At 40.2% G+C, this 17,772-nt stretch overlaps 2 protein-coding genes across 2 annotated transcripts in view; one reads left to right on the top strand and one right to left on the bottom strand.

Moving 5' to 3' along the window:
- Positions 1 to 602: 602 nt before the first annotated feature.
- slc26a2 (solute carrier family 26 member 2) lies at positions 603 to 8,227 on the bottom strand. Its single transcript, XM_084352909.1, has 5 exons — positions 8,138 to 8,227; positions 5,349 to 5,974; positions 4,651 to 4,941; positions 4,031 to 4,479; positions 603 to 1,500 (listed from the first exon to the last, which is right to left on the bottom strand). The coding sequence occupies exons 2-5, from the start codon at positions 5,958 to 5,960 to the stop codon at positions 672 to 674; spliced, it is 2,181 nt and encodes a 726-aa protein (XP_084209035.1). The 5' UTR covers positions 5,961 to 5,974; positions 8,138 to 8,227; the 3' UTR covers positions 603 to 671.
- Positions 8,228 to 13,791: 5,564 nt separating this feature from the next.
- The window catches only part of pde6a (phosphodiesterase 6A, cGMP-specific, rod, alpha), a 36,794-nt gene continuing 32,813 nt past the window's right edge, over positions 13,792 to 17,772 (top strand). Inside the window, exons 1-2 of the mRNA XM_084353856.1 lie at positions 13,792 to 14,128; positions 15,322 to 15,463. Of these exons, the coding sequence (XP_084209982.1) occupies positions 13,800 to 14,128; positions 15,322 to 15,463 (471 nt within the window). The 5' untranslated portion in view covers positions 13,792 to 13,799. The remainder of the gene's footprint in view (positions 14,129 to 15,321; positions 15,464 to 17,772) is intronic.

Below are 17,772 nucleotides of genomic sequence, written 5' to 3'. Positions count from 1 at the left end.
GGATGTGTTTTTGTAGACTAACCTGGAAGTTACCCTGGTTCCCACGAGCAAGGGATTATTTGTCATTTAATATCCACCGACAACCTCATTTAACTGTTAGCAACCGCCATTTTTAAGACAGATACGTATGTGCTTTTAAATTCATACATGGGGTATTAACTGAGATATTTTTGGGTAGAAAATGTGAAAATCTCCAATGCTTCTGTTAACCACTGACTGTATTTCAGGCATTTAACCAAAAACCTATTCAGAAAACCCACCGACTTCGAAACAAGAGAATCAGAAGTGCAAAAATGCTAACTAACTTCTATATAATAGTGGAATCAAAAACTTTGACACCACCTTTTTAAAAATGTACTGTGTTATACAGTAGATTTAGAAAAATAATCAGTACTGCGTGCTACTTTACCTCTACAATAGTGAAGTACAGATGTAGCCATTGTGAAGTATTAGGTACTTGGAGTCCATTTCAATAAGGAGAACTTTTAACACACTGAACTGGTATTAAATAAAGGATTGTCTGCAGCAGTTATGAAGGATAGCTGCATGATAACTACACTCAGGACGGATTCGAGCAATTACTGCATTGCAAGGCACATAGGTAACAATGGATTGTTCTTTATGCGTTATGTAAGATATAGACTGCATACATGTAAACACAGATTATCTCTTTAGCATTTGTTTTCATAATCTCCGTTAGGAGTTGAGAGGCTTTGGATGTAGTAGATGGCGTCTGCGATGGTGAAGAATATTATTTTGTTCTCTCCTCCATCACATCCTTTTTGGTTGGGGTAGTATCCTCCTCTTTCCAGATCATCCAGTACAGAGGCACTACACTGGGCCAAGACAACCTTGATCCCCAGTTCTCCATAATCCTTGCGGACCTCTTTCAAAGCATTCACTCCAGCAGTATCTAGAAACAAGATGGAGCTGCAGTCGATCACCAAGCTGCGTAAACTACGGGAGGACTTCATCAAGGTTACAGTTGCACCAGCTTCTACCTCCTCCTCTTTTCCTGGAGCCTCTTTCTCCTCTGACTTCACATTTGGGACTCCCTCGGCCTCTCCCTGCTGTTTGTTCTTCTTTTGGAACTTAATACGTCGGGTTTTCTCCTTCACAGGATCGAGCCCTGCACACTTGTAGAGAGACTTTTTGAACAAGCTCTGGTTGGCGTAATATATTGGAGCATCATATCTAAAGACAGCCACTCCAGGGTGTGTTCGAAGGCCGTGATAAGATGACATGTCCTCATAATGCTCCCTGGTCGTAGCCCGGCCAAGCTCCAGGACCTGGGCTTGCTGGGTCCGGCCCAGGACGCAGAAGGCCGACACCAAAACCCCCACGAGGAGACCCAACTCCGTGTTGACCAGCGCTGAGGTAGCCATGGTGATCAACCAGATGGAGGCATCTACACGGTTGACACGCCACATACGGGGAACATCAGCAAACTTTTTTAAAGCTCCGCGGAGGTTAACCAAAATGATGACAGCTAATACACATCTGGACAGAAGAAGACAGACAGAAAACAGGAAAAGGCAACGGTTAGGAGTGTCATGAGGTGTTATTCATGGAAGAATGCAATTTAAAAAGCTCCCATGAAATGGCTAGTGGAGTGCAATTAGCTTCAGGACAGTTATGTGTTTCCTGTAAGAACAGGCTGCCAGGGAGGGATATTGATTGGCATTTACACTAGCCAATGGTGATGCGCCACAGAGCTAGCAGTCCACCGACTCCGGTTGGACTGGCAGCTCCCAGTGAACATGGCCAAACCTGGACAGAACAACACAGCCTGTAAAAAGACAGAGGCCATTTTGATGCCAGGGAATACAGCACAAAGGTGGTTTTCATGTTGTGCTATCTAGCCAGTGGCAGCTACACCTAGCAACAAAGCTAGTGGTAGAAGCCCAGGAAACTCCATAAATCAACTTAATACTGTCATTGGGCTCCTTCCTTCATGGAGGCTGCTTATGGCCCTGGTCTAGAGGTGTTCATGGGGAAGCTGCTGGTTAACTTTCTCCATAAAATATGATCCAGTTTCACCCAAATCAGTGGATAAAGTTCTAAAGTTTTGTACAGAAATCTGCGTGGCCCAGCCACCAGAAATACTCCGCTCTGACAGCGTTCTTCTTTTTAAACCGCATAAAAATTAAGAAAGCTTATATTGGAATGCACATTGGTATAAGAGTGCAGGATGAGTCATCAACATTCGTTATCATTTTCCATTGTTGGGCCTGATACTGCCATATAGGTGTGATCTAGAGCACGACATATGTGCTAAAAAACATTTAAATATCAATTTTGTCTTCACTGGAACTTAAAGTTTAAGAAACAAGCCAAGTCACTCATATTTGCATCTGACTTCCTGCATTTGGCTTTGAGGTTTTGAAATTGCCAATGATGATTCTTTAGTTTTTAATCTCAGTTTTCTCTGAGTGCCAAGGGGAGACTTTGAGAGGAGCAGATAAAATCAGCTCAAGAGAGCAAAAAGCTGCACAAACAAAGAGTCAGGTGGATAATGAAAGAGATGAGGAACAAAGACAGAACATAATCTGTCCTCAACAGATATGTGACATTATTGATGAAGACGTTCCATGGTGTCTGTATTTGTCAACACACCAGCATTTTAGAAAATCAATATCAATCAGCAGCAGCAATCACAATAGACTGATCAAGGCTCACGCAAGAACCAAAGCATTCCCTAATAGATGAAAACTGCTGTTTACCTCTATTGTCAACACATGTCAACTGCTCCTTATTCCATAATCACTTCTTGTAAGACTAGAATGGTAACATGTTTTTAAACCTCTGTATGCCTCAACTGTCACGTTGTGACCTAAAGATATTTAAACTAGCAAAGCTTCTACAGAGTGATAACCAGCAGCGTCAGCATCAATCCTGAACTTCAACCATAGGTTATCTGTATTTGTCTTCGCTGAAAGCACTTTTCATGGTAAACAAGATAAGAACTGCAAGCAGATTTGAAGTACCTGAGTAACTTGAAAGAAAAACCCTTCAATCATTAAACAAACACGTTAGAATGTGTGAAACTTTGGATCTGGCTGTAGTTCAGATGAAATGTGATTGTCATGCTGATGTGTTAAATCTATGTGCAAATGTGTCAACTTAAATGTTGTTACTAGATTACTGGCCAATTCTTAAAAAGGGGGGGGAAGCTTGTCAAACATGCATATTTTCTAGGTTTTTTGTTACTCCTCCACGTCTGTAAACTAGATATCTTTGAGTTGTGGACTAAACACGACATGTGAGGCTTTAATTTTCAGATCAAATAACTAATCGGCTGCATCAAGAAAATAATCAACCATGAAAACACATTTGTACAAGTTTTGTTGATACTGAATGTTGATTGAGAGTGTGTTTTGAATTAAGTTCTATGCAAAAACTTTTTGGGTGGGAGACCCAAGAATTTTATCACGTTAATATTTCTGTATTGACATGTTGTAAACAGATAAAATCTCTGCTTCATTTAATCGATGAAAGTAGAAACTACCAAAGCTTTATCGAAACATGTATAAATCTGGGTACAAAAATTGATTGTCATGTGTTACAAAATGTGCATGGCTCTCATGAAGCTGCTCCACAATGATGATCCTACTCAACATGCATTTTACAGATAAATACTGCATCTGGTGTGAGAATCTTCCTCTGGCTACGTAGAACAGTCTGACTGTTTATTATTTGGGCGAGTCAAACAGGCATGACTGCCCTGACCAGATTTTGCAGACGTATGTGCTATTTTTAGGAAATGGTTACAGCTTTAAGGTCTAACAGTTCCCAGTTTCCCGCCTGTCAATTATTCAGTTCCTAAATGTGCATCTCCTGCATATATGGCTTATCTGCTGTTTAAGTACAGCTGAGTTTTCTTGTTCTATTACTCCCAATCTGTGATTGTATGTTTTGTCTTGTTATTATTAATAAATGACCTATTCAAAATGACATTCAATCACAAGAGGAACAATTGAGAAAGACCCTTAAATCAATTACTAATTAATTTAGATTTTGGTATGCTTACTTCTGAAGGGAATAGAAGAGCGGCGCGATAACAAGCAGGACCAGCAGCAAGACGAGGGCGGTGACCAGCCCAGAAATCTGAGTCTGGCACCCTGTGGACTCCTTGACGAGGGTCTTGGTCAGTGCAGCGCTGGTGGTGAAGCAGCGGAAGAACGATGGCAGGATGTTGCAGAAGCCGATGGCGTACATCTCTTGGTTGGCGTCCACTGTGTAGCCGTGCTTCTTGGCAAACATCTCCGACAGTGAGACAGTGATGGCAAATCCCACGATGGCGATGGAGAAAGCGTCAACAGCCACATTGGGGATCAGTGACCACATGGGCAGCTGGGGAGGGAGGAAGCCTGTGGGGATGTCACCAGCCACGCCCGACCCATAATCTGTGTTGAAGTGGCCGAAGTGAGAAGCCAGTGTCGCAATTATGACCACGAAGAGCTCGAAGGGAATTGGAGCCTGGGTAAGGTGGAGAAGAAAGACATAACACATAATATTCAGATGGATTAAAATTGAAAGCCATTTTGTTAATCTTTACCACTGTTTCGTTGCCTGTCTGCACAAAAGCTGTAAACCTGCAAAACTTAAATTTATATTTGAGCTAAACATTTCCACTCTTTATCCACTTACCTTTAGCTTGGATTTGAAGCGATCATTAATCTCTTTGGTAGGTATCAGTATCAGCAAACACACCAAACTGGTCACCAGGTCACATATGTTGGTGTTTCCCAGGTTGGCGAGCAGGCTGTACCAGGTCTTAAACAGAGTGAACCAGCCCTGGGGTCTGGGGATCTTCAGCCCCAGAAGGTATTTGATCTGTGACGTGAGGATGGTAAGGGAGGCTCCTGTGGCGAAACCACTGAGGAGTGAATCTGAGAGGTAGACGGAGACAAAGCCGACCTGGAAAAGGCCCATTAGAACCTGAAAGAGGAAGAAAAGCATGAGAAGGTTTCGATACTCAAATTAACGCATCTAGTCTGCTAGAAGAACTAAAGGCGATGAAGCTCGACGGCTGTATTGCCTCGCATTGCCTGTGTCTCGCCCAAAAAGAGACACTTGAACACACCATAAAGACTACAGATGATGGCCAACTAGTAATTTGATGACGTCAACTCTGGCTTTAGGAAGCAATGGACAGACATATTTAGCACCTTTGGACATTTTATGGACCCACCAATAAATTAATCAACAAAATAATGAACAAATAATTCAACAGTGAAAATAATCATTAGTTGTAGCCCTATGGCTATTTTGCTTGAATATTTGTGTACAACAATATGTGACAGTATTTGGCTGTCCAGTGCATGATATCATTCCTGCTCACTTACCTGGTAAACTCCAGCAACAAAGGTAACTGTAGCTCCCACTGTGATTGCATAGCAGCTTCTGTCACATACAACAGCAACACTGTCATTCCCCTGGCCAGCCAGCAGGACGGCACTGATGTTACCACTGATGCTGCTGCTGCTTTCTGTGAGGTATCCTGCCAAAGCTAACTCCCTATCCACAACCTGGCCCACGAGCAGGCAGAGCACACCAAAGATCCCCACTGAGATGTGTCTAGAAGTGCCTAAGAGGGTGTAGATGATGGAGGAGAAGAAAGATGTATAGAGACCATATATTGGGTCCTGACTGGCCAATAAGGAGTAGGCTATGGACTGGGGGACCAATAGGATTCCAACAATCAGTCCTGACATGACATCGCCCAGCAGCCAGTCCCTTAGCTGGTAGCGTGGCAGCCATCTCAGAATCGGGACAGAGCCCAGTATTTTGGATTTAGCTTTCTTTGGGGTGCATGAGCAGTGTTTTTTGAGCCGATGAGACACAACGGATTTCCAGTTTTTGGTTTCTTTCTCCACTCTTTCCAGAATGAGAGGCTGCTGCTGGTCGCTCTCTGCGTCATCCTCTGCTGTTGTACAGCCATTTTCACCATGATTCATGATCGAGCCCTTATCTGTAGTGATTAGAAGAACAAGAGTTCTGTTAAGCCAAGTAGCCATTACAACTTTATCTCAAAAACAACTGATAACAACAGGAGAAAGAATGACTTGAAAAAAAATGTATATGCGTTCTCATCTGCACCTCAACTACAGCTACAACCACATGACACGCAGTGTGGAGTGAGGTGGAGAGTGAGGCGAAGCACTATCAGTGGGCGTGGCCTAACTGCATATTTCTGACTTTTGCTGAGACCAATACTGATGTTACATCACAATGCTGATAAGATACTTCCCCTTATTCATACAATTCAGCTTAAGCTTACAGTGACCCTTAGACAGAAAACCGGGTCCTTAGTGGTAATAACCAGTACTGATATATCCACAAAATGAGGACTAAGTAAGCAGGAATCTAAGAAAAAAGACAATACACTAAACCTTCAACAACTGGGGTTGTTTTTTATACAGGCTAAAGCTACTTAATGTCTTCATTTTTATTTATGGTGAGTTAATCATACGTCATGGAAGGGCCTGGCAATATATCAATATTATATCTTTATCATGATATGAAAATATATATTTTCTTATATTTTGGATATTGTCATAACAGGATATGGCATAAGTGCTGTCCTTACCTGGTTTTAAAAGGTGCATTACAGTAAAGTGATTTAATCTTCTGAACTGTTCGAGTACCTGCCTTTACCCACTTTGTCTTTATATCTGACAACTGGAGGGAGGGAGGTCAATGGTCCATGATGAATTTACTTATAAATCAAACCATGAATGAGACAAGAATTAGCTAGCTAGTGTGCTATTTCTTAACAGTATGTTCAGTGGTTGTCTGGTGTTCATTGGTGTGCGTGTGTTATTCTTGTGGTTGGTTTGTAAAGCAAACAGCCAGCAGCAGAGCTGTTACAGCGGATTGTAAACTGTGGTTTCCAATGCAAACACACACTGACCTCTTGGACAGCTGCAGTGTTTCTGGGCTAGTAAGGCCGAGTGGACAGGCTGGGCATCCGCAGGGTGAAACAGTGGAAGGGCTGCCTGGGCTGTAGATACCCAGCCTGTCCGCTCAGCCTGGCCCAGAGACACTTTGACAGCAAAGAGCGGCTCCAGAGGACGAGTGACCACAGGAAGAGCAGCAGTAGACTAAAAAGATGGCCAAATAGTTTGGCGTGTTTACTACAGCATATATGATCTACAGAAACTACAGCTCATAAACCCACCACATCAGAACCGCAAGAAAAACAGACATAACCAATTGGAGGTGGAGTGAGGCGTGATTTCCCACATCCACATCCCTACAATATTGTCACAGTATCGATATACAGGTATTTGTAAAATATATAGTGATACTGGATTGTGACACTCAGTCCTAGTATTTATGGAGTGCTTTTGAGGAGATTTCAATATATGGAAATGTATGTTGTGTATCGCAATATGGCTAAAGATATAGCATAATTCGCAGTCATTTACCCCCCATTCTTACAAGCAAATGCAGCAGCAAGCCTGCTTGTTGTTTTTTTATCCCAGTAGTGGTAAGGAAGAGCTTTCTGTAAGTCCTTAAAGTCTGGGTAAAAACTATGCTTTACTTGGTTGAAAAGTTATTTTTTTTGGCATGTGAAGAGTGTGAAAAAGTCCTTATATCACGAAACAAATCTAAAACTAACACAGAATTGCTTGTATAAGACAAGAAGTGTGAAAACCAAACTATCACCTATCATCACAAACCCTCTCACCCTCCATACCGAGCTTCCTCTCTGCAGACTTGTTATTTAAAGTAGTCTCAAAATAATGACAGGATTACAGTAACTTGTTTTCAAAGAGGACTTGTGTGTGGTGGAGATAAAGAGATTACTGATCCTACACTCTTTAAATGCTGACGGTGACCAGGCTTTCTGTTTGTCTAGCAAAAAGTGCAACGTTACTAACACTACAGACATTAATATCCGATATATACCGTCTAAAAATCCCGCTGAACTACTTTAAAGTCCCCTGATGACTGACCTGCTAGCTTACCTGGTCCCGGAGTTAGCGGGGCTGTGAATGGGCACCATTGTAAACAAGTTGTCAACGTGGACGCGACAAGAAACTTTAGCCGACTACAGTAAACTAACGTGACAATCTGCTCTTCCACAGGAGAAACAAATAAGTTATTGTTAAAGTAAGAGAAAACTGACCTGAGCTCGACCCAGTCCCGTTTCACAGAGTTAATGTGAGGTTGTGTTGTGAGTGACTGTCATTCCGCCTCAAACTCATTTTACACTGCTCTGTCTCCAGCTCTGTGCGTGATGACGTGTCATGGAGCGTACCGCTCGACGTTGCATGACCGGCTGAGACAAAGACCATCTTTGTCTCAGCCGGTCATGCAACGTCGAGCGGTGAATCATCTCTGCCAGAAGATGATTCACTTGTAGCAAAAAAAAAAAAGGCATCGCCCGATAAAAATAAAACGACAAATAAATTAGATAACAAGGAGATTTGCCTCAGAAGTAAGTGAATGTTTGTGCTGTTGTTATTGTTATTATGGCGCAGACTTACATTTACTCAAGTTCAGTACTTGAGGTTACCTCACGTTTGAGGTATGGATGTACTTGAGTATTTCCATTTTCTACAACTTTGTACTTCCTCTTCCATTACATTATATTTTGGAGGCAAATATTGTACTTTTTTCCTCGACTGCATTTATTTGATAACTTCAGTTACTATTTACTTTGCTTTATTCTGAAGCAAACTTCCTTTACATCTTTCTGTAATAAGTGCAGAAAATAAAGTTCAGTTATTGAGTGATGTCTTTTTTTCCCTTCAAAGTGAATCATCTGTCATCTTTATACTGCACCATCCTTACAGGAACATTCATTGATGAAATGTAACAGAGTACATTTACTCAACTACTGTAAAATTGTAGGTAGTTCTACTCTACTTGAATATTTCGATTTCCTGCTACTTCCTGCATCCATTCCACTACATGTTGGAGGCAATTGTACTTTTTTACACCACTACGTTTATTTAAAGGAGCACTACGTAGTTTTGGTGAATACATTTTAATCTGAAGAGAAAGATCTTCATTGACTGATTTTTTTTATGCCCAAATAAAGTGAATAAACAAACTCTCTTTGTTTTCAAACAACAAACCGACCTTAAAGGACAACACCATTTCATATTGTTTTATGTTGTTTATATGTGGCGGACCCTGCCACCTTTCCAGCTTCAAACAGTGTTGTGGGGACATTATTTTCTTCTGAGAACAGCTTGTTTATTCACTTTTGGAAAAAAAATGTTTGAGTTTGTATTTTAATAATATTCTTTTCCAAAACGACATAGTGCCCCTTTAATAACCCTTATCTGAAGTAAATCTCCTTATTATCTTACTGTAATAACCACACAAAGTTTATTACTATACCATACGTTCTTTATTATTATATTCCTTAAATTATATGATGTCTTATTTTGCTAGAAAGTGATTCATCTTTCACCTTTTTCTCTGTACCATCCTGGCACAAATGTTCAGTGATGGTTTGTAACTGTGTACATTTACTCAAGTACTGTACTTAAGTAAAATTTTAAAAGGAGGCTTACTTGTACTTAACTTGAGTAGCCTATTTCAATTTTCTGCTACTTTCTACTTCTACTACACTACATGTTGGAGGCAGATGTTGGACTTTTTAATCCACTACATTTATTGATACCTTTAGTTGCTAGTTAATTTGCAGATTACAAGCTGCATCAGGGCCAAAGAAGCATATTTTTTAATTGATTTATTTTATCGGTAATCAGTTAAATTTAAACACTGAGTCCGATAATGAGAAAAATGCTGAATATCGGATCAGTTCGACCCATAGTTTATAATATATACAAACACAAATACAAATACATTTATAATTTATAATTTACTTACACTTCTACCTTTGTTACTTAAGTACATTTATTGCCAGAAAATTACTTTTGATACGTAAGTGCATTTAATATCATATACTTTCATACCTTTAATCAAAGTACTTTTTCTTATGAAACACAACAAATGTTCTGGAAGTGCACACACAGTCTCTCTACAAACACTCCTGAGAGTCCCTGTAAGTTGCTGAACAGTACGCCAGCTATAACAATTGTGCCAAAAACAACACAAGGAAACAAAAGGACAGTGGAAAACCACACAATGTAGAACTCTCTGAAATATAGTGAAGTCAGTCAGTTATTCAGTAGGAAGCCATTGTTTAACCCCTGTTTTCTCAATTCTATTAAGCCCATCACTCATGTAACTCATGCCAGAGCAGTGAGCGCTCTTTTTGCTTTACAGCTCTCTGAACAGACCATTACTGACTGACAACACACAAGTAAAAGCAGCTGCACAGTTCTGTTCTGAAAAGGTTTATTTTGTTATCACCAGTGATGTGACTTCTGTTTTTACTGTTTGTTATTCTGTCTCAGATTCCTCAGACAGGGTGTGAGGGTGCCCAGTGACTGTGGGTCATCACCAGAGGGGAGGGATACATGATACAGTATGAGTTATAAGAGAAACAGAGGAGTGAATGTTTTTGCTGTGACACACCAACAATACTGAGAGACTGCCAAAGACAGAGGGAGGGTCAGAGTCTTGCTTATACTCACAGTTATGCTAAGGTCCTACATGACATGAGCAGATTGAATAACAATATTGACAGTATTGAATGACGATAATATATAACCTTTTTTCAAACTGGTAACTTAATATAGTTTGCAAGTTTGCACAGTAAAAAACAATCTTGGAGAGTTGTTTCAGAAAAGGGACAATGAACTGACATGAAATGACTTTTTTCAGGTTTTTCGGGCCTTTTTTTTCAAGGACAACCTTAATCACTTAAAATGTATCAAATATAGGACAATAAACAAGGATATGACATTTTTAATTGCTGAGAAAATAGAGTCCTAAGCAACTTCTCCAGCCATATATTTATGTATTGTGTTAAATAAAATGTAATGGAGGCAGGATATTATACAGGTTAACAATGAACTGTATTGTCCAAATTGACACCAGTGCACTGAAACTATAAACTTCACTGAGAATTTAACAATTTAAATTGAATAATAATAAACTTCTCTTCCTTATGGTCCAAACAAATGTATGGCATGTATTATATAGAAATCTCAGGGCGCCGCTGTATTCATACCTGTTCAAAATAGCCTTTATAATGAGCCATCTACTAATCACTCTGTACACTTTTATTTGTGGTTCCCTGGAAGATTTTTAAAGGATTTCTTGGGGGTATAGAATTTGCCTGTGTGAGGAAATGAATCTGTAAAAAAGAATGATATAGAACATTTAAAAGCTCATTCATTACTGGTTGTATAGTTGCATATTGCAATGATAATCTATTGTTGTAACAAAACTCCACAGCACATCTGGCCTTGCCTCAAGGCACCAGTGTAATGCAACTATGGTGTACTGCTTTCACAATGAGTTTTGGACAGTGTTGTTTTTATAGTTGATTTTACCCTGAAATCTTGTCACCATTGGGATCCTTTCATGTATTCAAGAGGAGAAAAGACAACAAGTTCTTAACAGACTTTTGGTGAAGTGTCACTTAAATGTTATCTTTACTTGAATAAGCGCAAGTGTTTATTTTATAATCATCCAGCTCATAAAAGCATAACCCAATTTCACTCTAGTCTGGTTTAGCTAGCTATAGCTGAAAAGCCCCAAGCCACAACTGGAATGTCATTAAGCTGGTTATCTCACATGAAAGCCTGTTGACCACAGAATGTCAGAAAGGCATGGTCATGAATTTCAAAAATGTAATTACAGTAATTTCAATTTGAATCTTTATTCTTTTCCAGTTTACAAGCTGTAGGACTGTGATTGGACCTGCTCATTGATGTTTGACGACAGTATAGTCGTATATTACTGCCTCTTAGAGATGTGTATAACTAAAACCACATCCATGCTAAAATGTGATTATCTGGTACTCCTAATACGTTTTTTGCATTAAGGTACCCGCCCAAACAACATGCAAAAATGTGTACAAGGAACAGCGTCAATTCAATGAGCTATATATCGCAAGTACTCATTTTCATGACACTGCACCAAGAACCCAGAATTGCTAAGGGTGTCTAATAGTGAGACCAGGGTGTGGCATTAAACATTGGAAGGTGTCATAATCCCAGTGTTGTAATTGGATGCAGGCTTATGTTCACACATGACCATTTAAAACCATCCTGGTAATCTCTTTTCTTTTATCAGACACCTGCAGAGTAGGTTAGCAGGACAGAGGGATTATACACTTTGCTGGAGACAATACAAGGACTTCAACAGGTAGGACCATTTGTGTTTTAATACAATAATCAATTACATCTGTGATGTTAGTCGTACATTGTTATTGTCATAACTTCACTGATGAATGTTCAGGTGATTTGCTTTGAACAACGTACTTAATGAACTAAAACTTGTCCAGCTATGATAACATCTACCAATTTACAGTTGCAGTTTGGTCTATAACTGGTGAAAAATATTGATCAGTGTTTCTCTAAAGGCCAAGATGACATCCTCAAATGTCTTGTTCTGTCCACGACCCAAAGATATTCAGTTTACTGTCATAGAGGAGGAAAGAAACCAGAAAATATCCACATTTAAGAAGCTGGAATCAGAGAAGTTAGACTTTTGTCTCGTAAAAGAATTACTCAAATCGATGAATCAATTATCAAAAAAATTTAGCAATTAAATTTATAATGCACAACTAATCTATTAATTGTCGCATGTCTAATATTCTGTCCATACTACATGTGTGCTAATATATCTGCCCATTATGCAAAAGAGGCTGCTTGTTGTGACAAACACACTGAGAATTATCTACAGCTATACAGAGCTTTTTAGCATCTTTCAGCTCATTGTTTTGGTTTTCCAGCACACCTGCTGTATCTTTCGGTCTCAGCACTCATCAGTCCTGATCCCAGCAGCATCAGGCAGATGTTTTGCAGACAAATGTAAAACCATTGTGCAACTGATTTATCTGATATTGCCATGTTGTTCCTGTAACATCATAGTATTGTTCCAGGATTATCTTTGCATCTGACCAATCATGTTGTTGTGATGTAATTGCTTTGCAACTCATTATTATTATTATTATTATTATTATTATTATTATTATTATTATTATTATTATTATTATTATTATTTTCAGTTAGGCTTAGGCAACAAAATGACTTGGTTAGGTGTTAAAAAGGCTAGTATCTCCCATGTGCAGTCTTTTTTCCTGAGTGGTAAAGCTATGACCTCACAAAAAAATGACAGGGCAGTTACAATGATTAGCCCTGGAGCAACATAATCAATTGCTTTAGAGTGGATCAACCTTAAAGCGGAAACTGACACCTTTCCCCCTATAGTGTTTCCATGTGGTATTGTGGCACCACTCGGGCTAAGACAACTGAATTGCTTTCAGCTTCCCTCAGAGCAGTACAGACAGAAAACACAGGACAAAAGTTGAGTTAATTTAGTCTATAATGGAGATGTGAAGGCAGATAGAGACGGTGTCAGAATGCCAGTCTGACTGTATCACAACTCAGTCTTCATATTCCCAGCAGATTTTGTGCTCAGTCGCACACAAAATTATATTGTGAAAGCAGAGTTTATAGGGAACCAATCTAAACACAGATGGTGTCATACAGTAGCCATTACATGGTGCAATCAGCGTTTAGTTCATCACGATAAGTTATCACAGAAGACTTGTCAATTGACAGTTTAAATACCGTACCAAGAAGCAGTTCATGAGTATTTTCTGAATGAAAGAAGATGTTTTTCAGACCAACCAGACTTTCCTATTATGGGTTTGAATGCATTAATACCATCTCTGTTGCCTGTCAGCAGCAGCCATGGTGGATGCAGCGGCAGCAGAGCAGTTCCTGGATGCAAACCCGCAGTTTGCCAAGCAGTACTACGACATCAACTTCCGGCCTAAAGTCATCTCAGAGCTGATGGACAACAACCGGAAGGCGGCGGTGGACGTCAGCAAGTTCCATGACCTGACGATGGTGGAGGAGAGCGAGGTCCTCTTCGACCTGGTGCGGGACATCCAGGACAACCTGCAGATGGAAAAGTCTGTCTTCAACCTCATGAGACACCTCAGCTTCATGATGAGGGCCGACCGCATGAGTCTTTTCATGTACCGACAGAGGAATGGAGTGGCTGAGCTGGCAACCAGGTTACCAGGGATTTCTTTAAAAGTTTAAAAAGTAGCTTTTGTCACTGAAAAGGATCATTTACTAGTGTCAAAATATAAAGATTTTATTTCTTTGCCATGAAATCAGTATGTGATTGCACACGTTAGTTTTATGTAAAATAAGCAGCAGTAGTTAAAGGTACAATATGTGAGAATTTTAGTTACAACATCCAAAAATTAAATAAACTTATCAACATCATGTGAAGAATGAACAGTTTTGATGCCCCCGCCCATCACAGTCCAAAGCTCCTGAGCCAGCAGTGTAACCACCAAATCTCTCCTGCTGCTCCGAGCACCTGGTCCTGACTGCCAGCTGCAAAGCTAACTGAACTAACTAACTAATGGCAGCTACAGTTAGCAGCAGTTAGCGGTTACTCTGGTGATAAGTTGCCCCCTATTGGTTTGGAGTATTTCTTATATATTGCACCTCTAATCTTGGGACACTCAACATTTTGGACACACATTTGCTGTTTTTCATCAGCACGCCGCTTCACATTCATACAGGACACTCACATGTGGCAGCTTAAAGGAACAGTTCACCGAAAATAAAAATTCAGTCATTATGTACTCACACCATGCTGATGGAAAGTGAAGTGAAGTCTCTGCTAAACAACTGAAGTGGCTGAGGACTTGTTTTAAAATCTAAACAAAACATAAAATGGCTTCATACAGCCTGTTCAGAGGAATACTCTGTAAGTCTCAGGGAACCACACTGTTATAAAAAGACCTGATTTACACCCTTTTTAAAGCTGAAATCTTCACTTTAGCTGCTAAGCTAAAAGGGTTAGCGCACACCTCTCTGAAGTGGGTCCAAAAGCCTGACCAGATCTCAGGACGTCTGGAGACCACCAGACAAGCTGTATGGAACTTTTTATTATTATTATTTTGTCTGTTTACACTTTAAAACAAGTCCCCATCTACTTCAGTCATTAAGGAGAACGCTTTTTGCACGAAGCTCCAGAAATGTTTTGTGGACTCCTTCGCCCCTTCATCCCTGAATGCTCAGCAGCACCTAAATAAGTGTTGAGGCATGTGTGCATTTCCTGTTTTTTGTGACCCAACTTTTTTCTCCTTTAAGATGACCTGTTTTGAGTTTAAAATGTAAATTAGAACAATTAAGAAGTCCTGCTTTAGCTGCACAGCATATTATAATACACTTTTATCTTTACCTCCAGGTTATTTAATGTCCATAAAGATGCCTTGTTCGATGAATGCCTGGTGCAGCCTGACAGTGAGATCGTGTACCCGTTGGATCTCGGCATTGTGGGCCACGTGGCTACCAGCAAGAAGATGGTCAACATTCCTAATGCGGCTGAGGTAAATGCACGGCTATTGTTTGTGTTATGTGTGTTGTGTATTGTGTGTTTAATATTGTACCAATATACTAGTAATGTGATACTGACCAAAGCATCAGAAGCACATTTCTACTTCTATCTTGTTTTAGATCATTACATCTTTTGGACTTTATTTACGGAGTGTCCTTTCTTTTTGTCAAAATGAGTCATGCTCTTCTGTGTGAAAGCACAAATCTTTTAACCTCCCACTGAACCTAATGCTGTATTAACTTTATACTTACACTTCCTTGTTGGCAAAATGTAGATTAATCTAACTCAGCAAGGCCACCTATACTTGCCTTTATACTGACATGTAATACTTGAAGTATTTGTAAGTATTTGTCCAAAAATCCTCCTCCTCTTCCTTCGTCTTTTTCTTCTTCCATCTTCTTCTTTTCTTCTTCTTCTTCCATCTTCTTTCTTCTTCTTCTTTCTTTTCTTCTGCATTAACTTAAAAAATATCATCAAGTCTGGTTGGCCCCACTGAGAATTAAACCATTTTACCCTGTGCGTTGTTGCTGTTTTCTACCTGTTGACCACCTGATTAGTCACGTGATTGAGCAGCGCAGATCCAAAAGCGACAATAACTATCTCTTCTGTAAAAAAACAAGAAAGAAAAACAAACTCAAAAACATTTAAGTATAAATTTTGTTTATTGCTCAGTCAACATTCAAATTCCTGCCTCCAACCTGTCTCCTGCTGCTCTGCCTCTGTTTGACCACCAGATGGTGACTGGACACCACAGTGCTCCATCCACTAATTCCCCCCAACCAAAGCCAGCTCAATCCCATTAAAGCCAATACCTTTGACATTTGAAAATGGCTGGCAAGCTTATTCCCATGTACCTTTCAAGTTTGTCATGCTACGGCATGTCCACCAACTTCACTTCCCCCCCGCCCTTCCTGCACAAGCTATTATTGTGACATTTGGGCACCAGCCCACTCCACATAACTGATGGATTACAAGCGCTTCTCTTTATCAGTTCAATCACTTCCTTTCATGGGAGATTAGAAACATCAGCTGCTGATGTACAAACAAAACAAACGCAGGTTGATTGTTCCTGTTCGGTTTTATCTACTGGTTCTGCTGCCAGGCTGGCCGGTGGTGCCTTCACTGTGAGAACAAACATTAAGGGTGCTGTTAGAAACCTCTGTCCGTCACGCCGCAGCCTCACACAAACACATGAAAGCACGATGGGAAATGTGGCAACTGGAACGAAATCAAAGCCTCAGTCTCCCCCGTCGCAGGAACGGCTAATGTTTCCATATAATTGGTTGGCTTTATGATGCTAATGCACTGAGGATGGCCTCTCAGAGTAATGCAGAGAATCACTGAATCACTGGCTCCCTGTGCTCTATTTCCATCCCAGTCCAAACCAGTGCAGGCCGGTCAACCAGTCAGGATTCTTTGAGGTTGAAGGTGGGGATTACATGTCACTGGGATTACGTGGTGAGCAACAGCTGGCCTCATTTCCTCCCCAGTACTGCTGCCCACGCTTCCTTCAAAGTGAATTTAATTATCACATAATTTACCGACTATAACGCAGACTGTCATTTGAGGTGTGGTAACTCTGCGGGTGTGCGTGTGAGGACCGTGGAGAGTGTCAGTGGGGGGAGGTTGCAGATGAAGCCGGTTAATCTGTCCTGAATTAGAGCGATCCCAGATTACTCCCAGAGGTCACACAGGCCCTGAGCCCTTTTCACAGACTCAGCACTATAACACACCTTTAATCCATTCGGTTGCACTCTATTGTTCCCAGTTTTATTTTTTTTATTTCTTTAGTGGAGCAGAAACACCCTCAAATCCAATTAATGTTTACAAACCTGATATGCTCAATTGGCCAGGGAGGATGTAGATTTTTATGATTATTTACCAGTTTATTACATATGTATGTATTCAACTGTTTTGATATGTTTCTGTATTTATTTGCATGTATTATCTGTTTACAAATGTAATTGTATGCATTTCATGGAAGTGAGAGAGAGTTTCTCATCTTTTCTCTGCTCATCTAGCGTGTTTATTTAACAAACTGATGTCTGAGACAACTATTCAAAATACTTGGATACAGCACTTCTTTTTCATTATAAATTATATCAGCTTAAAGGAATAGTTCACTCTAGAACGAAATTCAGTCATTATCGACTCACCCTCGTGCTGATGAGAAGTCCGGTGTAGTTTCTTATTCCTCAAAGTGCAGCTGGAGACCCGCGGGGGTACCCTCCTGCAGCAATAATCCATATAACGGGCGTAAATGGTGCCTGAGACGAAAAGGTCCTGATGATGATGATGATG

This window comes from Pagrus pagrus, assembly GCF_965226575.1.
Source record: "Pagrus pagrus genome assembly, chromosome: 5".
Classification (NCBI taxonomy): domain Eukaryota; kingdom Metazoa; phylum Chordata; class Actinopteri; order Spariformes; family Sparidae; genus Pagrus; species Pagrus pagrus.
This window is presented reverse-complemented; position numbering and strand designations above follow the sequence as displayed.